The sequence below is a fragment of the Panthera uncia genome, chromosome A2 (assembly GCF_023721935.1).
Source record: "Panthera uncia isolate 11264 chromosome A2, Puncia_PCG_1.0, whole genome shotgun sequence".
Classification (NCBI taxonomy): domain Eukaryota; kingdom Metazoa; phylum Chordata; class Mammalia; order Carnivora; family Felidae; genus Panthera; species Panthera uncia.
Window position 1 is genome coordinate 106957473 of NC_064816.1, and position 24060 is coordinate 106981532.

The 24060-nt window shown below is 35.8% G+C and overlaps 1 protein-coding gene and 1 pseudogene across 1 annotated transcript in view; both read left to right on the top strand.

Annotated features, from left to right (window-relative positions):
• HDAC9 (histone deacetylase 9) overlaps window positions 1-24060 on the top strand; it is a 903132-nt gene that overhangs the window by 627191 nt on the left and 251881 nt on the right. Inside the window, exons 15-16 of the mRNA XM_049642883.1 lie at window positions 6138-6315; window positions 21463-21596. Coding sequence (XP_049498840.1) covers window positions 6138-6315; window positions 21463-21596 — 312 coding nt within the window. The remainder of the gene's footprint in view (window positions 1-6137; window positions 6316-21462; window positions 21597-24060) is intronic.
• LOC125930823 (26S proteasome regulatory subunit 4-like) lies at window positions 13213-16230 on the top strand (annotated as a pseudogene).

The window sequence follows — 24060 nt, forward strand, 5'->3', positions numbered from 1 at the left end:
TAATCTATACAAAATTTAGAATGAGCTGAAACATTCCAGAAATAATTTGGGAAGAACTGTAATCTTTATGATTTTAATTCTTTCAATAACAGAGTCTAGTGTATATTTTCATCTACATACTTTATATCTCTGATTATAATGTCATCAGCATACATGATCTTTATAATATTAATTCTTCCTTTTTTTCCTGGAAAATATATAAAACAAAAAATTTACCATTTAATTGTTTTTAAGTGTAGAGTGCAGTGACATTAGGTATATTCACCTTGTTGTGCCCCCATGACCACAGTGTATCTCCAGAACTTTTTCATCTTTCCAAATTGAAACTCTGTACCCTTTGAATAATAACTGTCTTTCCCCCTTTTCCCAGCCCCTGGTAACCACAATCCTGTCTTCATGAATTTATTACTGTAGGTGTGTCATACAAATGGAATCACATAGTATTTGTCCTTTGTTACTGGCTTATTTCACTTAGCCTAATGCCTTTAAGGTGCATCTATATTATTGCACATGTCAGAGTTTCTTTTTAAGACTGAATAATATTCCATTATAAATATTAATTTTTAAAAGTTTATTGACATTTGCTTTATTGTATTAGTTTTGTAGTTGTTCCATAGGTGCTTGAAAGAGTATTTTATTGGTTTCAAAATTTAATAACTAGAGAATTGGGTTATTCAGATCTTCTGTAACCTCGATCGCTTTGTTAAGTTTGTTATGACCTCCTACCATATGTGAATTTTTAATTTTTTTCTTTGTAATTCTGCCAATTTATGCTCTTTACATATTGAGCTTATGTTCCTAGGTTTAAATTTGTTGTCACTGTTAATTTAACTTTCATATTATTTTATATGTAACTTTATATGGTCTCTAATATTTTCCCCCTAAAGTCTGTTTTGTCTCTTTTCAGGATGGCTGCACAAGGTTTTTCCTCCTCCTCTGCCCCTTTGTTTTTTTCTTTTTTTTTTTTTGGTTAGTATTTTTTGTATGTCTTCATAAAATCTTTTAATTTAAACTTGCTCAGTTCCCAAAGCCTCTGATCATGATTGGTATTACCATAAAGAAAATTATCACGAATGCATGGGCAATGACAATTACTTTATAGATCTAATGATCTCCTAGTAGAGTACTGGGTTGGCTGAGTTCAGCTCCAATTAGAGGGCTGAGGGCAGTTCCTATATGCCAGCTCAGGCACCGAATAAAAGGTAGAGAGTTCTGGTATCTTTGTGGTTAGTGGAAAATAGTCAGCGGTTTATGAACATAGCTACAGTGGCTGAGTAAAGCCTTAGACTGTAAATCTAAGAACAGAGGTTGAAGCCCTCTTTTTGCCAAGCTCTCTGGTGAAATATCACATTGATTTGCAAATTCAAAGAAGCAGCTTCAAATACTGCCAGGGCTTCTACCGCCTTTTTTTTTTCCTCCTAGAAGGCGAGAGAAGCCGGTTGATTAGGGTGTTTAGCTGTTAGCTAAATTTTTGTGGGATGGAGGCCCACCAATCTAGTAAGGGCTTAGCTTAATTAAAGTGTTTGATCTGCAATCAATTGCTGTAGGATAGATTCTTGCAGTCCTTAGAGTTGGGTGCACAGGAGTTAAATCGATATGACTTACTCAGGGCTTTGAAGGCTCTTGGTCTGTCTTAACCTAATCTCCTAATCCATAGTCTTCATCTTTTAAATGGTAAATTGAGTACCTTCACATCACCTGTGTTAGTAATAAATTGAGGTTTGTTCCTAGCATCTTAATTTGTGCATTATAGTTCAGCTTTTTTCATGTTTCATTTTTCTCCATTTATTTTATATTACTGCTTCTTTTGCTTCTTTTTTACCAAAATGGCTAATTTTAATAAATTTAAGTTGTCATTTCTTTTTCTTTTTAAAAATTATTTAAATTCTAGTTAACATATGGTGTAGTATTAGTTTCAGGTATGCAATATAGTAATTCAGTGCTTCCATACAATACCTGGTGCTCATTAGAGCAAGTACACTCTTTTTTTAAAAAATAAATTTTTAAGTTTATTTTTGAGAGGGAAAGAGAGAGTGAGTGGGGGAGGGCAGAGAGAGAGAGGGGGAGACAATCCCAAGCAGCCTCTGCACTGTCACTGTGGAAACTTCATAAAATTACAAAGGAAAAATAATTTTCAAATCACTCATTTCTTTCATTATCTCTTGGCTCTAACCCTAAATGATTTCAGAGTATCGTCTTTTGATAATTGTTTAGTGTCTATTTTCTTATATTTTTACCTAGCCATTCTTTGGTTGACTATGTTATGATTGCTTATAATAGGCTTTCTTGTTTTATCCCTGTAGAGCAATCTTAAGGATGCCTATGTATCTCCTGAGTATTTATTTACTCATCATATATTTATTAACACTGGCTACATCTGAAACACTACATAGGAATATCTGAATCAATAGGCAAAGCTTTTATCCTTATGGAACTTACCAACTAGGGATAAAGTGCTTGAATATAGAATGTCAACCCACAAGATCAGGAGCCGTGGTTAATTCACTTTCTTGTCTATACAACCCAACATGGGATTTCTTTTCTTCTGCATGTACAATAGATATTGGATGAACACTTATATGTGATAAATAACTACTACTTAACAAGTAGTTATTTGTCTCTTATCTGTGTTGCTATATTCCTAATAGTAGAGATTGGATAAGTAGGATTTTGCCTACCTGATTATGAAGTTCTGTATTAAGATGTAACATTTGTTTCATGCTTATGGCTTAGCAAAGTATTATTCCATTATCTCAAAAGGTTCCTGTGAAGCTCAAGTAAGCAATAAATATATTTTATTTAAAAATTTTTAACATTTATTTAATTTTTGAGAGAGAGAGAGAGAGACATAACGTGAGGGGAAGAGAGAGACACACAGAATATGAAGCAGACTCTAGGCTTTCAGCTGTCAGCACATACCCTGATGCGGGACTTGAACCCATGAACCATGAGATCATGACCTGAGCTGACATCGGACGTTTAATTGACTGAGCCACTCAGGCACCCCTTTTATTTAAAAAGAAGTTAGTGATATTATTTACATGGAGCTCTTACAGTATTGATTCTTTAGTTAAGAGAGAAAACCATTTAGTAACCCCAGTCATCTAAAACATGGTTATATTATTGGCCTTTAACTTCCAAATATGTTATATATTTTCAATGTGCAAATAGTTATTTAGGTTCAAGAAAGCATAAGAACAAGATATACAATGCAGCAGAAAATAAACTCAAAAAATGTAACTCAGAAATGAGTTACATCCAGTCCATGGTTCAAAAAACTTTGCATATTATACATGCAAAGATAATTTGTCTCACACACACAGTGTGTCTAGAGCTTGTCCCCACTTTTTACCTGACTAATTCAACTTATCCTTCACATCTTAAACATCACATTCTTAGATGCAAGTTCCCTCAACCTCTATATCAGATTTTTCTTTACATTTTTATGGCACTTTGCATTTATTCTATACAGCACTCATTGTATTTATGATTACATTATACTTAGAAATATTTAGTATCTGTATTCTGACTAGACAATGAACATAAAAATGGCTCCACACACCAGCAAAGTATCTGGCACACAGTATGAGCTCAGGAAGTGGTTATGGCATGCAGTAAGTCGAATAGAGAAAAGATGACAGCAAGGAGAAGGAGAGAGAAAAAGTGTATTAGGAATGTAATGGAAAGTGAAAGTACATTTAATGTGGTAGCTTAAAAAGGTTCTTTGGAAAATTACAGGTTTTTCTTAGAGGATGTGCATGATTGCTGAATGTGCAGCTTCATAGATACACCTAGAGGGATGATGCACAAAAGATTGGTGGAACACAAAGGACGAGGGCCACTGTCTCCATAGACACAGTAGACACTATGCCCAGAGCCCATGATACTTGAAGGTGCTCCCAGAATGTTTAAGTTTTAATCAAAAGAGAAAATATAATATATATAAAATCCATTGTATGGCAATATAAGCATAGAATGTAATTTTCTAATAATTACTTATGGAGGAAGGAACCCAAAAAAGTTAATAGTGCCCAGGGCTCATGACAATGAGAATGCAGCCCTGGGAACGATATTTGTTGTACAGTAGATAGGATTTGGGCTAGAACTTGGAAAAGGAATAGAAGACCTAATGTTGAGAATGCAGGTTGGCCTAAGGTCATAGAGGCCCAAATGCCAGGCTAGGGAAGTTCTGACTTCAGTTTCCTTCAGAGGCTTTTGTGTCAACTTCTTGCTTACAGGAGGGCCTTAGGAAGATAATTCTTGCAGAAAGAAGTAAGATGGGTTGTCTTAGGAATACGGTGATCAAAGGCCTTATGCATGAGGTTAGATGAGGGTTAAAGAAATTACAGTAGGAAGAGACAGAGAAATGGAGATTACAGACATTCAGGTAGATGTTTACTCATGCATTTTAGATCAAATGCAGAAAAACCCCTTTTCCCCATAGAAAATTCCCCAAGTCATGATTATGCATTTGCATTCCCTCTGATTATAAATTCTATCAGAGGAGGGACTGTGTCATACTTATTGTTGTATCCTCAGGGTATTATAGATGGAAGCACTCAAGAAAACAAGAGAGTTAAACTCCTGTCAAAGTGTTAAAACTATTATAACTAGAACTAGATCCTGACCAAGCCATCCTTATCATCACAGTCAATGCCCAAAGCCTGAGTATGTGACAGATGACTTCCAACTAACTGATTGATGGTACAGTTATTCTGCTGTATTGTATACAGCAGTAACAATATGTACATATACACTAATTACAACTTATTTTAAAGTTAATTTTAAAAGATTATTTTTAAAAAATTGGGCAGTCTTTGCCTGTTGTCTATAATGAAACATTCATAATCATAATCATAATATGCGCCATTAACTCATATACAGGGGAAGTAATAATGACATAAAACCATGCAATATGCATTGAGTACAGTTGTGTTGTATGTAGATTTGTTAGCATTCTAAGTGGGTAATTTGTACACTTAGGATATAACAAGCCTTGTGCTAGAAATACAAGCATCGCAAATGATGGGTGCTAGCACCTAACCTAATAGGAGGTGTAAGGCAAATCCTCACTAATGAGAGGTAATGTTTGCATCGAGTCTTGAAAGAGTAAATGCTAGCCAGGTAGATCAAAACATAAAGGCGTGTAAAAATTTAAAATTATAGGAATTAGTCTTATACTTAAAAGACTTTAACTTTTTGGCATCAATTTCTATGGCATGCAATAATCAAATCATCTTATATATCACTGTTCAGCCATTTTCCACATTTGTTAAGCATATGGAAAAGGAAAGAATCATAAAAAGCAGTGCAAGAGTTAGGAATTCCCTGATTTTGAAGAAGAGGAAGTATATTTACTATGTAATATTGATAGTTAAATTAGCTGCTTGTCTGTGTTTTAGAGATAGTCTTTTTTGGAGACAGAAGTATGGACTAAGTGAATCTTCAAGGAATTCCAAACTCAGGCTTTTGATTTGATAACTACAGTATGAAACATGTTAACATTGTTAAATCGCTGAGATTATATTTAATACTCTTTAAAGAAACAAAATTTTTATTTTATTGAGATTATACCATTCAACCTATGAAAAATTCATTGTTCTATACCATAATGTGAAGGCTGAAAGGTATTAAAATATAGCCATATAATTGGTAATTTTAGGCTCCCATAAATTTTATTGCCAATATTACTGAATAAATTCAAGATAGAATTTTCAGAATTTAGCCTTATTGGCAGTTTGAAAGCAGTTGAATTGCTTTCCCACTTTGTGTTGCAACAATTCTGGAGCTATATTCAAATGTTGTTATCAAGATAGGAAACGAGTCTAAGTTGATGTTCCTTTTGAGGTTAAAGGTCTGTTTCTTTCAATCAGTTCAAATTGACAGGTCTCCTGCCATCACCTCCTCCTTAGCCAGGCAGACAAGCCCTGGAAGTCAGTGTGAAAACATCTGTTGAATGGATTTATTGACTAGATCTTGTTTTTTCTCTCCCTTTCTCTATTTTTTTTTTCTTTTTCCTTCACACCGTTTATTATGTCTCTGACCTGATGAACTTAATTTGTTTACACGTCATTCTCAGTGTCTCCCTCAATGCTTGTCTCATGTTTCTTTCTACTGTGCTCTTTTCTTGGCAACAGCCCTTCCTGGAGCCCCAGCACACACGTGCGCGCTCCGTGCGCCAAGCTCAGCTGGCTGTGGTTGGCATGGATGGATTAGAGAAACATCGTCTTGTCTCCAGGACTCATTCCTCCCCTGCTGCCTCCATTTTACCTCATCCAGAAATGGACTGCCCCCTCCAGCCTGGCTCTGCAACTGGTAGGAATCCCTAAAGACTTTCCCTAATAGGCAGGCTACATACACCGTTCTTGTGGGATTAAGCAATTTAAATGCTTTGAATAACTCCAATAGCAGAACGCTCATTTTAACCCAGTGCAACCCAAATTTTATGAGGTTATATTGGCCACAAGACAAACAGCACATCTGATAAATCTTGGGCTTAGTATTAATAGCCTCATAAATTGTTATCATTCAAGGGCCTGGAAAACATATCAACAGGTGCATAGATCCCTTTTGGAAACAAAATCCCTACAACATTCTTTAGCAGTGTTCCTCAGTCTCTTCCTCCTAGTAGTCCTGGCCACTAGGAAATTTATGATGCTCAGCTTTATTTGACTCTGAAGAGTGCCTCTCCCCACGTTTGTTTTTCACATTTTGTTTGTTTCATTGTTTTCTTCCGACTTGCCATTTAGATGACTCCTGGGAGGCAGTTGGCCAGGGCAAACCTTGCTTAATGCTACGTACGTTAGTTTCATTTCCATTTATTATGGCACCTCTGGGTGGGCTATTTGACCAATCTCTTCCTTTGCCTATAGCTGTGTTATTTTAGAACCTGGCTACAGAGGAAAACAAAGGCCAGAGGAAGGTCAAGGCTGGAACATACACACAAAAAAGGGGTGCCCTTCCCTCTCCAAAGGAACTATGCTGTAAATATCCATGTGGATAAATACTCCTTTCTGTCTTCACAAGAATAGGATCCATAAGATATCCATGTTCTCAAACTTGTGGCTGATCAAATGAAAGATAAAATAACCCTAAGGGACTCATAACTTGGATGCAGCATGGGAGAATTCATGTGCACCTTCTCTCAAAGACTCTTACAGGTTATCTGATTTATTTTTGAATCAGTTTTCAGGATTCCAGTTTGTTTTTGTGGCTTCAGTGACCTCATACAACCCTTTGTGCTGGGAAAAGTTAAAATGCTTTTTCTAAAATCACATTCCCAAGCTTTGATATCATCTTTATTTAAAAATATGAATGGAATGGCCAAGTTATTTAACTTTGACAGACATCTTTAATAAGTATGCGGAGGAACTACTTTTTGCAAGGTGTTATTGCACAGGCCAACATTCCATACTAGGAGTTACAGGCTAGGTATATTTGCATGTATTTCTTGTACCATATTAACCACTGCCTCAGATCCCTGTATTGGAGCATAGCAGACCTGCCCTGGTATCCCAGATAAGCCAGGACTGTAGCCCAGTGTCAGCACAATCTGATGGGATATGTTGTGCCTGGTTCTATCCTTGGTCTTTAGAGAGTTTTTGCTCAAAACCAGATATGTGATGTAGAGGAGTACTATTTGTAGCTATTCAGATTGGTAGCCTTCAAGAATTACATTCTTCTAAATTCTTTCTCTAGAAAATATTTTTTATTTTGGCCATAAGTTTTCAGAGAACACAGAGCAATCAGTGATCAGCCTATCATAGTGGCCACAAGTTTTCAGAGAACACAGAGCAATCAGTGATCAGCCTATCATGGTGGTAATTCCATTCACTCAAAATTATTTCCTTAGTTTAAAAGTGAACTTCATCATAAAGTTTTGTGGTGCTGTTCCTACAGTATGTCGCTGTCTACTACTGAAATCCTATTGATTGATTTTCTTATCTTGGTTAAGAGGGGTGACCCTTTCCTGATATGCTTTGGTTTCCTCTGCTTTTATATGTTCCTTAAATATGAATAAAGTAAGATTTCTGAATATTAGAATAATACTACAAGCTTGAGAAAGCAGTGTTGCCAGGTGGACAGGGTTGGAGGCCTTAGAAGAATCCAGGTGAAAAGTAGACTATAACTGCTAATAGAAGCATGACAAACAACCTAATCATTCAAACCAAAGACTGGATCATTTCAGATGGTTAGTTTCTTTCTCATAATGTCAGCAACACAAATAGGGAAGTGAGCTTGAGACTGTTTTCATATTTAATGGACTTAAGCACACTTCTTATCTGAATGATTATATACACTTATATTTTTTAAAAACAGTATTTTATATTTAATAGACAGTAAATTTTAATTAAATCAACAGTTTGCATAGAATGTATATATGTACATACAGTCATAAACACTTAGGATTGATAGTTCAAATTTGAAAATACTGAAAGTTGCTTTGTAATTATTGTTCCAGTTAAAGAATGACTAAGTGGGGCTTCCTGGGTGGCTCAGTCGGTTGAGCATCCGAATTTGGCTCAGGTCATGATCTTGCAGTTCGTGAGTTTGAGCCCCGCGTGGGGCTCTGTGCTGACAGCTTAGAGCCTGGAGCCTACTTCAGATTCTGTGACTCCCTCTCTCTTTGTCCCACCCCCACTAGTACTCACTCTCTGTTTCTCTCAAAAATAAAAACATTAAAAAAAAGAAGAATGACTAAGTGATTTTAACATTATATACTTTGGTAGAGAAAAACTTTATTCTCTCACTTGGTCTTCAAAATTGTATCCTAACATTTAAATTCTTAAAATGGCTCAATTTTTTTAAAAAAGTATACAAAGTGTGTTATTTACATATATGCTAATAGCCCCTCCATTGCCATTCTGATTAAAAATACATATTTGGTTGCTAACTCTCATTTAGTGCTTTTCCAAATCCAAAGGAAACGAAACGTACCATCATTACTCTGCTTGTTCCACATAGTGTTTAATCCAAATTTCTCCTGTAGCCTCCATTCTCTCTGAGAATCTTTGAGATCCACATGATCTCAAAATTCATTGTAGTATTTTTTTTTAATTTTGTTTTATATTTATTTATTTTTGGGAGAGAGACAGAGCTCAAGTGGGGGAGGGGCAGAGAGAGGGGGGAGACACAGAATCTGAGCAGGCTCCAGGCTCTGAATGGTCAGCACAGAGCCTGACACAGGGCTTAACCTCATGAACCAGGAGATCATGATCTGAGCTGAAGTCGGAAGCTTAACTGACTGAGCCACCCAGGCATCCCTCATTTTAGTATTTCTAATGATCTGATTTCAGAGATGAACTATTAAGATTTTGATTTTTAGTATGTTTTAAAAGTATGTTTAAGCACTAAATGCTTTTCTTTTGACTTTTAAATATCTGCTATAGATACAGTTAAAAAAATCAAAAGTGACATTCAAGTATATTCCTTGGTAATATTTAGGTTTTTTTCAAAGAATGGTATGCAATCTCACATGCTCAGTAGTTGTTCCACTAAAAAGGAAGGAGCAGAAAAAAGTACGTTACAAAGGTAGGTGATTTACTTAAATCCATTCTGTAAGAGTGGTACTTTTTGCCACAACTAAAAAGTTATCTAATACTTAACTCACATAATTTTCAAGGCACACCTTTCAAACTTTCACCTTCCATGTGGATTCTCAGCAACCAGATAGAGCAGCCACACCACCCGCTTTTTGAAAAGAACAAATCAGTATTTCAAGTGGAAAATGTTGTATGTGATTTCAGTCAGTTGTTGTAGGATGAAGTCTTTGGACTATTTCCTGTGAAGACTTGAATGGACCAAGAAATGGATTAATATGTGGCCATTACATGGTGGTCCTCCACAATGCCTGAGTACAGTTATTTCTAGGATGGGCAAGAAGAGTATAAGATTATGATGCTTCTAATGATACTGAAGAATATGTGTTGTATAGCCAGGTTGCCACATACTCCTTGAAAGGGATTTTATGATTGGAATCTGAGTATTAATACTCATTTTTTGTAATATTCAATTTAAAAGGTAGAGGTTTTTGTTCTATGTAAAGCCAAGACATATTGTTTATATAACTTCTGATAATTAAGGAAAGGGCATTGTATTTTATTTTCTTTACCATAGTCATCTTTTCTGCTCAGGTCTTTCTAATAGAGATGAGGCTTGGCCATGGCTCACAACAGGACTTGGAGAGTATAAGGTATTATTGTACCAAATGAGATTCCCTGAAACAAAGATTTAATGGCAAATGAATTTGATTGGCTTTATCCTCCCTATCAGTACAATTTAAGGTCTTTCTCCCAGTGCTAGGCTGCTTTACATAATTTGTGAGGAAGTTCTTTCTTTGTGATATTATCTTTTTAGTCAGTGTCTAGTGTGAATAGAATCATAGTACTCAAACCAAACCAACATTGTGAAAGCCATTAAAAATAATTGAGTTGAAAGAATTTTTCAATTGACGTTTAGTGGGTGAAACAGCATGATGGAAAGTGAAATACATTTGAATATTTCAGTGTGAGAATAGCAACACTGGCTTGCCTTCTTTCCTTCCTCCCTCCCTCCCTTCCTTCCACTCTCCCTCCCTCCCTCCCTCCCTTCCTCCCTTCCTCCTTCTCTCTTTCCCTCTCCATTTCCCTCTTTCCCTCCCTCCCTCTCTCTTTCCCTCCTTCTCTTCCTTCCTTCCTTTCAATGAAAGCTACTTTCCCAAGTCAGGCTAACTCTGGTTAATTCTTCAAGTTTTAGTTTATATGTTGATTCCTTCAAGAAGCCTTGCTTGATCAGCTAAATCTGAATTCTTTATGATCCCTCATAACAAACTGGATTTTTCCCCAAATATTGTATTTACTTATTTATTTCAGGCGTTGTGTTCCACTGGGCTCTCCATGAGGAAAGAGACTGTTTTTCTGTTTTCTCTAACCCCATTTCTTAGATACATAGCTAGTATAAGGAAGGTGCTTATTATATATATTTACTGTCTAATAAACAAGTAAATCAACAAACAAATGAACAACTGAGTGAAATGAGAGTAAATAGACACAAAATACTGAAAATTATACAAAAAACTATCATTGGTATGTTACGTCAAATTTTAGGGTGATGTTTATATTCTTATTAATTAGAGAAAAAGGATACATGTTCATTGAAGGCAATTTGGTAAACCTAGAAAACTATAAAGAAGAATCACCCATTATTCCATCATTCAGAGGTAACCCTAAGTAAAATATGGATTTGTTTTCAGTATATTTTCATCTTCCTATGTGGCTCTCTTTAACAGAATAAAGAAAATGTATACGTATGTTTGTGTTCTTTTCGTGTACATGTGTGTATTGGTAAGTATATGTGTATGTGTGTAATTGTGTGTGTATGTTTGTGTGTGTTTTCAAACCTCTAGAGCAACTTCTGTTACTACCTGTATCAGAATGGAGAGATTAATTTCCTTTGGGAAAAGAATCAGTTTTGAGATTACCATCTTCAAACATATGCACTTGGAATTTCTCCTGAAAAATCTTCAAAAATTTGCTCATCTGAATCTTACTGAAGATGATAAAAATAGCTATTTTGTTTATTTAGGAGATTAACTAAACTTGATCACATATATATCATAGCATACATATTTATAAGTATATATATAACATAGATACATATGTATATTTATGTTTTTTTTAATTTTTAATTTTTTGGGCTTTTTGTGCCTGACAATATTATCATCCTATTCCCTTCATGCAAAGTTGGACATAGACTTATTGGGGCACATGTTTTCTGTCTGAAAAGTCTGGAAATAGAGCCAAATGCTCAAGCATTTGGACAGTTTTTGTTTAGCATTGATTAGAAGTCTGAATTCATACTAGTATATGTTCTTTTGTGGGCAGCCTGTTTATTCTTTCCTGTAGCCTTATAGTATGTTTTCTTTATTTTGTTAATTAAAAAAACCCAAATCATCTTTAAGATGAGCATTTGCAGATACACGTTCATGTACGTGTCTCTTTCTAGTTAGGAAAAAATTCTTTAATTCTTTATATTATTCTATTACTCTGAATTCTTCCTTGAGGGAAATTACAACTTTTTGTTGAGACTCCTCTTCTCTGACTTTCATATTTTCTGCTCATTGTGTACATCTCTAAGTTTATATTCAGTAGCACCGATTCAGTTTCCTGAAATGTAAATTCCTCTTTTGTTACCTCCAGTTTAGATTTTAATTTTGCTACTATTTATTGTTTCTTTGCAGTATTTATCCATCTTTCTTTTTATTCATTAATTTAGCTTGAACTTTCCATTTAGCTTTTGGCTTCTATTTTATTGGCTTTTATTTTATAATGATTTTCCATTTCGCTTTTGGCTTCTATTTTGGCTTCTTTTAACATTTGGGGATGCCAAAAAGTTTTCTAAGTTTTTATTTTGGTTCCTATAGTAAATCATCTTCACTGACCTAACTACTAGGAATGGTGTTTCCTTTACAGTTTTTGTAGCATATTCTCATAGGCTCTGGGTTTTGTTCATCTGTTTTGTTTGTTTTTGCTCACTCATTCTTTTTTTAATGTTTATTTTTGAGAGAGAGATAAAGGGAGGGAGAGAGAGAGAGAGGAAGAGAGAGAGATGGAGAGGGAGAGGGAGAATAATGGGGGGGGGGGAGGCAAAGAGAGAGGGAGACACAGAATCCAAAGCAGACTCCAGGCTTCGAGCTGTCAGCATGGAGCCCGCATGGGGCTCAAACCCATCAACTGAATCCACCGACCTTGAGATTGTGAACTAAGTTGAAGTCTGATGCTTAACCAACTTGAGCCACCTAGGTGCCCCTGCTCACTAATTCTTGAGTATAGAGAAGTCTTTCTAGCTATTTGCCAACAAGTGTAGTGAATTCTTTTTGACTTTTTGCCAAATTACATGCTGGTTGAATATGCTCTTGGGCTATGCTATTGAATGGCAATACCAGTCCAATTTCTAGGTTTCAACAGACTATCAGACAGTGTTAGTTAGAAGGCCTAAAGTGGGATTTCTTCTATTTCCTTTTTAACTGTCTGATATTCTGGTAAGATGATTTACATTTATAAGTCTTAAAAATTCTTTTATCTACTCAGAGGCACAATTTAACACATTTTAAACATTTATTTTTAGATATTTCATTTGTTTGCTGGACAAATCACATTTCATACTTAATTGAAAATTGCACTAATACTTTAAGTGTATCTGTTAAAAGATATTATAACAAATATTGTAGGTGTTAGCATATAAAGTGTACAGTAGATCTAGAAATAAAAAGCATGATAAACCTTATGGATAGACTAGAATTATCAATAAAAAGTATAATAGCTGTTGTAGGTATGAAGTGGAAAAAATTAGAAATGGCCCTTGCTTCGAGATAACCCTTTTTATCCATTTTAGTGATTCTACCAATTTCAGGTCTTTTTTTCTAGCCCTATATTTTTTTCCTTCCTTACCATACAGAGTTTTTAAAAATCATTTCATACAACTATATTTATACATGCCTCATCTTAACTACTAGATAATAAATTAAATGTAATAAAATGAAATTGTTGGCACCAAGATTCGAATGACTAAAGCAAGATGGGTCAAGGTCAGAATGGTAGTCATGGCCTTGGAGGTGGCAAGAAGGATGACAAGGACAAGAAAGAGATATGAACCTCCTAAACCAACTAGAGTGGGGAAAAAGAAAACGAAGGGACCAGATGCTGCCAGCAGGCTGCCACTGGTGACACTTCACATTCAGTGCCAGTTAAAATTATTGAAGTTAGAATTGAAGACTGTCTTCTCATGGGGGAAGAATTCATTAGAAATAAGGAAAAAATGGATAAAATGAATAAATGAAAATAAAGAGGGGAAAGATCAAAAGTGGATGATCTGAGGGAGGCCCCAATATCAGTAGGAACCTTGGAAGAGATCATTGATGACAATTATTCCATCATGTCTGCATCTGTGGTATCCGAACACTACATCAGCATTCTTTCCTTTGTAGACAAGGATCTGCTGGAACTAGGCTCCTTGGTCCTACTTGGCCATAAGGCACATGCTCTCATAGGGGTGCTCATGGATGACCTGGATCCCTTGGTCACAGTGATGAAGGTAGAAAAGGCCCCTCAGGAAACCTGCGATGATATTGGGGGGGTTGGACAAACAAGTCCAGGAAATTAAAGAATCTGTGGAGTTTCCTCTCCTGAATATTATGAAGAAATGGGTATAAAGCCCCCACGGTGGGTCATTCTCTATGGTCCACCTGTTACAGGTAAAACCTTATTAGCCAAAGCAAACCAAACCTCAGCTACTTCCTTGAGAGTGGTTGGCTCTGAACTTATTCAGAAGTACCTAGCTGATGAGCCCAAACTCATTAGGGAATTATTTCAAGTTGCTGAAGAACATGCACCCTCTGTTGTGTTTATTGATGAAATTGATGCCACTGGAACAAAAAAAAATATGATTCAAGTTATAGTGGTGAGAGGGAAATTCAACAAACAGCATTGGAACTGTTGAACAAGATGGATGGATTTGATTCAGGGGATGACGTGAAAGTTATCATGGCCACACACTGAATAGAAACTTTGGATCCAGCACTTACCAGACCAGGCCTCATTGACAGGAAGATTGAATTCCTCCTGCCCCAGGAAAAGACTAAGATGCACATCTTCAGGATCCATACAAGTAGGATGACACTGGCTGATGATGTAACCCTGGAAGACTTGATTATGGCTAAAGATGATGTCCCTCGTGCTGACATCAACACAATCTATACAGAATATGGTCTGCTGGACTTGAGAAAATGTGGAAGGAAAGTAACAAAGACTTCAAAACATCTAAAGAAATTGTTCCTTACAAAAATTAAGAAGGCATCCTTGAGGGGCTGTATCTCTAGCAGATTGCATTTGCCTTCAAGGAAATGGTTGGGAGTTGTCCCAACCCCTCAGAGGGATGAGGTTGGGGAAGTTGCCCAGAGGAATCCATGTTCCAGTTGATGTTTCTTAGCAGAACCTCTTGTGTATCTTTTTCAGTGTGATGTGTAGGATGCCTTCTGGGCTGCTTTCATCTGTTGGTCGCGTAAAGTGCTCTCTCCCCAATAAAGCATGATTCCACTGAGAGAGAGAGAGAGAGAGAGAGAGAGAGAGAGAGAGAAGGAAAGAAATTGGTGGCACCTGGATCATAATAAACATTCAATGACTGTTTATTGCATTTACATCTTTCAGAAAGCTATCATGCTATTTATTTTTGTATCATGTTAAATTTCAATCCTTTGGCCCTGCAATATATTTAATAAATGTCATTGAGCAGAGACCCTGAGAAGGTATAAGACCTCAGGCAGTTGCCAGAAAAGCGATATAAAGTTGAAAGTTAAGAATTCGGAATCAGGATCAAGAGTTTTAGGTCTAAATATTCTAGACTCAACTTTCTTGATAGAGCAAAGAAGACTCAGCCTAACAGTGTCATATGAAACTAGGTATAAACCTGAAGACCAGAATGGACTCTATAGCTAGCTGATGACTTAACTACATGTAAAGATTAAGAAAAAGGAAAGATACACAGTAGGTGGTTCAAATACTTATCTCATTTAACAAAGCTGAAAGTCAGAGGAAGTACAGGGTCCAAGCATATCTAGAAATGTATCAGAAACTTTTTGGATGGAAAATAAACGCCTAGGGTTTAAAATACAGGTAAAGACTTTATGTTAAGACTTTGTTTATTTTCCCAAATCCTAATTTTAACTCTTGTCCCATTGATCAAGAGAGAGATTGATCCATTGGCTTATGTTACAAATTGTAACCAGTAGGGAAGAAAGGGTCAAAGAAAAGTAGAATTCCATATGAATTCCAAAGAGAGGAACAGGCTTATTTCTCACCCTATAAGTTTTTGTTTCTGGAAAAAAAAAAAAGAGGAAAGGAATGGAGAGGAAGGATGAGGCTAAAGTCTCACCTTCCACTCTACCTGTTAACACCTCATTGCTACATCATTAAGATGAGTAAGTGGAGGTTTAGAGTTCCAAATTTTTATTTATTTCCCCTTAAATTTAAATGTCTTTCCAAGAGCTCCTGGACTTTTATTATAATCTCCAGATACTTGGCAATAACTTCCAGCTACTATAGCCTGTTTTACAATATTTTTTTGCAGCAGTTTATGGAGAAAATGTTAAAAGAGGAACACTACTGTGGAGCTAAAGTTAGATACGTCAAGATGAAATAGTGAAAAAAATTAAACAACTTAATGATTAGAATCTCTAGTCTTGAAAAATATGTTTTCAAAATGAGAGAGATGCTATAATTTTTGTGTCTCTTGCCATTAACATGTCTTTTATGTAGTATGAAACTGTAGTTGAAAATGTATTAAACATCCAGCAAGAGGATGTAACAATTGTAAATATGTATGCACCCAACATGAGAGCACCCAAATACATAAAACAGTTAATAACAAACATAGAGAAAATAATCCATAGTAATGCAATAATATTAGGGGACTTTAACACCCCACTCACATTAATGGACAGATCATCCAAACAGAAAACAAGGAAAGAGTGGATTTGAATGACACACTGGACCTGATGGATTCTATAGACATATTCAGAACAATTCAACCTAAAACAGCAGAATCCACATTCTTTTTGAGTGCACATGGAGCATTCTCCAGAGTAGATCACATATTAGGCCACAAAAGAAACCTCAACAGATTCAAAAAGATCGAAGTCATACCATGTATCTTTTCTGATCACAATGCTATGAAATTAGAAATCAACCATGAGAAGAAATCTGAAAAGACCACAAATATATAGAGGTTAAATAACATGCTACTAAACAATGAATGGGTCAACCAAGAAATCAAAGAAAACATCAAAAATTACATGGAAACAATTGAAAATGAAAACACAACATTCCAAAACCTTTGGTATGCAGCAAAAGCAGTTTTAAGAGGGAAGTTTATAGTAATACAGTTTTACTTTGAAGCAAGAAAAGTTTCAAATAAATTACCTAACATTACATCTACAAGAGCTAGAAAAAGAACAACAAACAAAACCCCAAATCAGTAGAGGGAAGGAAATAAAAAAGATCAGAGGAGAAATAAATGAGATAGAAACTAAAAAACACAATAGAACTTATCACTGAAACCAGGAGCCAGTTCTTTGAAAAGATCAGCAAAATTGACAAACCTCTAACCAGACTCAGAGAGAGAGAGAGAGAGAGAGAGAAGGGGGGGGGGGGAGAGAGAAAGGCCTCAAACAAAATCGCAAATGAAAAAGAAATAACCAACACCACAGAAATACAAACAATACAAGATATGATCGAAAACTATATGCCAACAAATGAGACAACATAGAACAAATGGATAAATTCCTAGAAAGATATAACCTACCAAAACTGAAGCAGGAAGAAATACAAAATTTGAACAGACCATTTACCACTAAGGAGATTGATTCAGTAATCAAAAAATTCTCTCCAAATCAAAAGTTCAGCACCAGACTGGTTTACAGGCAAATTCTACCAAACGTTGAAAGAAGAATCAATGCCTATTTTTCTCAAACTATTCCACAAAAATAGAAGAAAAAGGAAAACTTCCAAATTCATTCTATGAAACCAGTATCTCCCTGACACCAAAACCAGACAAAGACACTACAAAAAAAATATAAGGCCAGTATCTCTCATGAATATAGAAGCAAAAATCCTCAACAAAATATTACAAACTGAACTCAACAATATATTTAAAAAATTATATACTATGATCAAGTGGGATTTAATCCCAGGATGCAAGGGTGGGAGTCTCAAAACAATATTCTCAAAACAATCAATGTGACACATCACATCCATAAGTGAAATGATACAAACCATATGATCATTTCAGTAGATTAAAAGCATTTTATAAAGTACAACATCCGTTCGTGATGATATTAAAACATTTAGCCCTGAAGGGTGAATAGAAATTAGCCAAATAAGGTATGGGTTATGGGGAGCCAGAAGGAAGAATTTGGGGGCATAGATGGAACAGCAGGTATGAAGATCCTAAGTCATGTATATTTTTTATTGCTTTGAAGAATGGAAGGTAGGCCCTTGTGGAAGAAACAGAGGTCAAGAGAGGAGGTGTATGTGAAGTATAAGTTGGAGAAACTTGGCCTTGAGAAATTTTAATCTCATCAGTAAAGTCACCAAAGGATTTAGGCAAAAGTAGCTGTTGTGTGTCAAATGGGATAGAGTAAAAGTCAGGTAGCCGGTGAAAAGGCTTTATTTGAGGAGTTTAGAGATGTAGTACCTTGGATTATGTGTGGTTTTGGCTAGAGATAAGAATCTAGTGATTCAAGTTGTATTTTGGAGGGATAACAGTACTTGTTGGTTCTTTGGAGAGGGAGTTTCTGCAGGATACTAAGGTTTCTAGAGTGAGAAATGGTGGGTCATGATGTCCCTTACTGAAATGAGAGACATTTTGTGTGACTTAAGATCATGAACTCAAATCTGAGACATTCTCACTTTATAAAAATTATGAGACATCCAAATGGAGATTTTAGATGGGCAATTGAATAGACAAGTGTGAAAGTATGCTCCTTAAAAGAGGGATCAGCACTAATGATGAAAGTGTGAGTCAGGGGCATAGGGATGGATTTTGAAGCCACTTGAGTGTTAAGATTGGATATTGTTTGGACCAGCAAAATGACATTTTTTCACGGACATAATTTTTACCACATGGTTTGAAAATACCTATGTCATTATTCTGCATGATTTTTAGTACACTCAGAGATAAATATTTTTGCCTCTTGAGTAGCATTCCTCTAACACAATATTGTAAGTCAGAGAGAGGGGCGCCTGGGTGGCTCAGGTGATTAAGGGTCCAACTTTAGCTCAGATCATGATCTCGCAGTTTGTGGGTTTGAGTCCAGCATTGGGTTCTGTGCTGACAGCTCACAGCCTGGAGCCTGCTTTGGATTCTGTGTCTCCCTCTCTTTCTACCCCTCCCCTGTTTGCGCGCATGCGCTCTCGCTCTCTCTCTCTCTCTCAAAAATAAAACATTAACAAAATTTTTAAAAAAATAATAAAATCCATTAGACTTACTTTACAATACAAATTACTGGTCTTTACCTCAGCCATAGCAATCTCTTACTCGGCACATCCCCAAAGGCAAGGGAATTAAAAGCAAAAATGAATTACTGGGACCTTATGAAGATAAAAAGCTTCTGCACAGCAAAGGAAACAACCAACAAAACTAAAAGGCACCCAACGGAATGGGAAAAGATATTTGCAAATGACATATCGGACAAAGGGCTAGTATCCAAAATCTATAAAGAGCTCACCAAACTCCACACCCGAAAAACAAATAACCCAGTGAAGAAATGGGCAGAAAACATGAATAGACACTTCTCTAAAGAAGACATCCGGATGGCCAACAGGCACATGAAAAGATGCTCAACATCGCTCCTTATCAGGGAAATACAAATCAAAACCACACTGAGATATCACCTCACGCCAGTCAGAGTGGCCAAAATGAACAAATCAGGAGACTATAGATGCTGGAGAGGATGTGGAGAAACAGGAACCCGAACCCTCTTGCACTGTTGGTGGGAATGCAAATTGGTGCAGCCGCTCTGGAAAGCAGTGTGGAGGTTCCTCAGAAAATTAAAAATAGACCTACCCTATGACCCAGCAATAGCACTGCTAGGAATTTACCCAAGGGATACAGGAGTAATGATGCATAGGGGCACTTGTACCCCAATGTTTATAGCAGCACTCTCAACAATAGCCAAATTATGGAAAGAGCCTAAATGTCCATCAACAGATGAATGGATAAAGAAATTGTGGTTTATATACACAATGGAATACTACGTGGCAATGAGAAAGAATGAAATATGGCCTTTTGTAGCAACGTGGATGTAACTGGAGAGTGTGATGCTAAGTGAAATAAGCCATACAGAGAAAGACAGATACCATATGGTTTCACTCTTATGTGGATCCTGAGAAACTTAACAGAAACCCATGGGGGAGGAAAAGGAAAAAAAAAAAGGTTAGAGTGGGAGAGAGCCAAAGCATAAGAGACTGTTAAAAACTGAGAACAAACTGAGGGTTGATGGGGGGTGGGAGGGAGGGTAGGGTAGGGGATGGGTATTGAGGAGGGCACCTTTTGGGATGAGCACTGGGTGTTGTATGGAAACCAATTTGACAATAAATTTCATATATTGGAAAAAAAATAAAATAAAAATTAAAAAAAAACAAATTATTGGTCTTTATCTGTTCTTGAATAGATACTTATTTTTGCTTTTTAATTTTGGTCTTCTTCTGTCTTCACTCCATGTCCTCAGATAATGTATTTCCATGGTAATTTGTTGGAATATTTGATCGGTTAAATGATTTCTTATGTCAGGCAGTTTTGTAAGTAACATGTTTTCCCCCCAAGGAATTGGATTAAGGGTAGAAATCTTTTCAAAATTAACCAGCATTATAATTATCATCTACTTTGTTGCTTTAAAAAGTCCTATTTTATGTGTCTATAAAATCCATTTCCTGTAACTCATCATAGAGTCTAACTAAAATATGAAATATGTTAACTCATGATAATTTAAAAGCAGATTATATTCAGTATCAATGGAATCTCTACTAAAGGTATTGCAATCGACTTAATTCATTTTTTTTTTACTTTTTCATTTTTTTAAAGAAGCACTTAAGATGTTCCACAATATTATAAGATTGCTTACAGATTGGCATAAACTGAGAAAAGAACAGTAAGCAAGGAATAAACTCTTTCTGTACATCTTTGGAAGAACTGCTGAGCAGAATGGGCAAGCAGTTGGAAAGTTTTCTAATTTATTACAAAAGTGTAACCCTGATCTAAAGTGAAGATAGATGACACACCTGGGTGGGGCCATCAGTTAAGCATCCAAATAATGGTTTCAGCTCAGGTCATGATCTAATACTAGTTCATGAGTTTAAGCCCTGCATGGGCTGTGCACTGACATTGTGGAGCCTGCTTAGGACTCTCTCTCCTCCTCTATTTTTGCCCCTCCCCTGCTCACTCTCCATCTCTCTCTCTCTCTCTCAAAATAAATAAATAAACAAGCATTGAAAAAAAAGAAAGTGAAACTAGAATTACTCATGAAATTAATTCATGATTTAGAGAGCTCATTTTGTGGCTTCAGTGATAACATATAGATCTTTACTGAATTGTGATTTACTTCATAGTGATTGAAGATACTGGTAAAATTACAGTATTTTTAAAAATCTGAAGTTTCTTAAAATTTTACCATCTTCATCCCTTTATATATTTACTAAGCTAAGGTGTGCTCAGTACTGATTAATCCAGGGGTTGACCTATTTTTGCATTTACATCCAGATAAACAGGACTAAATGACTCTTATGTGCTAGAATTTTCAAATATATATTATTTCTCTATTTGTAAATTTATTTTTAAAAGAATGCCTTTTTTAGAGTAATCATATTATCGTAACATTTTATCATAACCTTGTATCATTACTCAGTCTTGTGCTGTGTTTTCTTTGTGCTGAAGGAATTGCCTACGACCCTCTGATGCTGAAACACCAGTGTATTTGTGGCAATTCCACCACTCACCCTGAGCACGCTGGACGAATACAGAGCATCTGGTCACGGCTGCAAGAAACTGGACTGCTAAATAAATGTGAGGTAATCCTGAATTGGCTACACTCTTTTACTTACTGAAATAAATCATGTAAAAAGGGCAGTATTCATTTGGGTAGTAGTAGAAAAATGTTAATACTTGGGCACAAACACCATGATCGATGAACATTATTGATACTTGTAGCATAGCACTTTTGACCTGACTCTGGGCTAGGCACCTAGGGGGAACTCAGTCCATGTTGATGGACTGAGCAGTTGCATGATGTATGTGTGTGATTATTGCAGCATTTTTTGAGACACATGATAGCATTCTTGTTTCCAGATAGGTATCATTTATTCAGTTAAATTTTTGGGAAACTCTTCACAATCTGTTAAGTGCTGAGAGTTGTTATTATTATAAGCTGTACTTTGAACTCAGATATATCCCAAATTTGCCTTTGGAATTGACTAGATTTAAAGATGAACTGTCCTCTTACCAAGAAAAGTAACTTCTTTTTATTGAAGTGGCTGATAATCTTCCATTTTTATAGTGAAGGTTTGAGTACTTTTATTTTACTGGTATTTCTTTAGACTCATTTCTGAAGATTCCTCGAGTCCCTTTTTCATTTAGAAAAATATGTTTCTTTCGGCTTTCACAAATAAAAATGGTATCAATTCAAAAAATTGCCTGTATTCAGATTTGCAAAATCTGTCACAATAAGCTGTTTTATTTGGTTGCTATCATTGTCCATTGTTGCCTAAGACCCAGTAACATTCTATATTTGAGTCTAAGACATTTAAAAAAAAATATAGCCCCAATGTTTTCTTCACATTACTTTAACATTTATTGATCAAAAGTATTTTTACCTGTGTCTGTATTATGTTCAAACATGTTCTAGGGACTAGAACTATAGAATTTCACAAGACAAATCTAGTCCTTGTTATTACAGACTGACAATATAACATGTTGCTCTTTGGTTTTGTTGTCAGTCTTTGCAGATCAGTGAAGGAAATCCAGTGTGATTCTCACTAGTTTGGGAAGAAATTAAATGGATAATATTTTGACTAAAGGTATATCATGAGGAAACTGATATATTGAGACTACATCGAATTCACTCTACTTTGATAAAATAGAAAAGCAATCTTATGCAACTACTTTTAAGTTAATTAAATTTTGGCAACCCAAAATGTGGTCCAGAATATTTCTATTCAAAGCCAATTTACTTTAAAGTAAACCTGTAAAATATATCAGTTGAGATGGAAATGCCAGAGCAGACAGAATGTTTCTTAGAGTCATGTGCTCTTGCTGATATTTGATGCCCGAATGACATCAGTCTGATCCTTCTCTGCAAAGTAGTGAAAAGAACTGATTTTGAAAATACAAAGTCATTTATTCAGTACATTCATTTATGAGGATGTATTATTTCCTTTATTGATTTTTCTCTTTTGAAGGTGAATAATGTACCTTGTAGGTTTTTTTCTTTACATGAAAACATGGGTAATGTCTGTGGGTCATTCAGCAGATTGGGATTGTGAATGAATACACCAAAGTATTGTGTACACATTTAGTTTTCACAAGTTTTATTATATGTTTATAATAGAATTATCAAATTTTTTTCATATTTAAAGTTATTCTTTTGATTAAATGTATCCTCTTTACCTAAAACCTTAATGTGAAAGAATTTGAGCTAGATTTATTTCTCTGATACTTCCTTGAGTGAAAGTCTGTTATTCATCTCTTGCCAGTAGTGTCCATATTATATGGCAGAAGGATTTCATACTTTTTGGTAAATTTTAGAGTTGTCTTTAAGGTTTTTATGTTTTTGATAATGCACTGTGGAGGCCAAACCACTATGTGGTCGACACAGTCCCATATGGAGTAAATAAAGTAAACTAGCAAGGGGACTAATCTGTGGTGAACTGGTCTTAATGGACATTTATTCACGTGAACGTTTCTGTTTCACCGTTGCATCTACTATAGATGCTTTCCACCTTGGCATTTTTTTCTGTGCTTTTGCCAGCTGAGGCATTGCTGTTTACATTTTTTCACTTTTAGGTCTTTATTATATCCTGGAGTGTTAGCAGAGCCAAATTAGCAGTGGCTGATCAGAGACTTCAAATGCATTGTTAGATTATGGTATTCCTTAAATCTTTTTACCTGAAAGAGCACTGGTTATGAAAGGAGCAAAGTGCAGAAATAAGTGAAATGTAAAATGGCTCATCCTGGTCTTAACATTTAAAAATCTGTTACCCCTTTCTGATCAGTCTTCTTTTTCAACTCCTCATGCATCACATTATTTTAGTCCTATATTATTTGAAAGCATAAAATTCAATTTATACAACAGCACTGACTGATGTGATATCAGACCCAGGGTGAAATGGCAGAAGTACAGTGGGGCTAATGAGAATGAGTGAGTCTAGCCCTAGACCAGTCAGCTAAATAAGTGTCTTTGGTAAACAATCACACTACGAATGATGCACTTGAAAGCCCAGATCACTAGAGTTGCTCTTAATGAAGACCAACTACAAA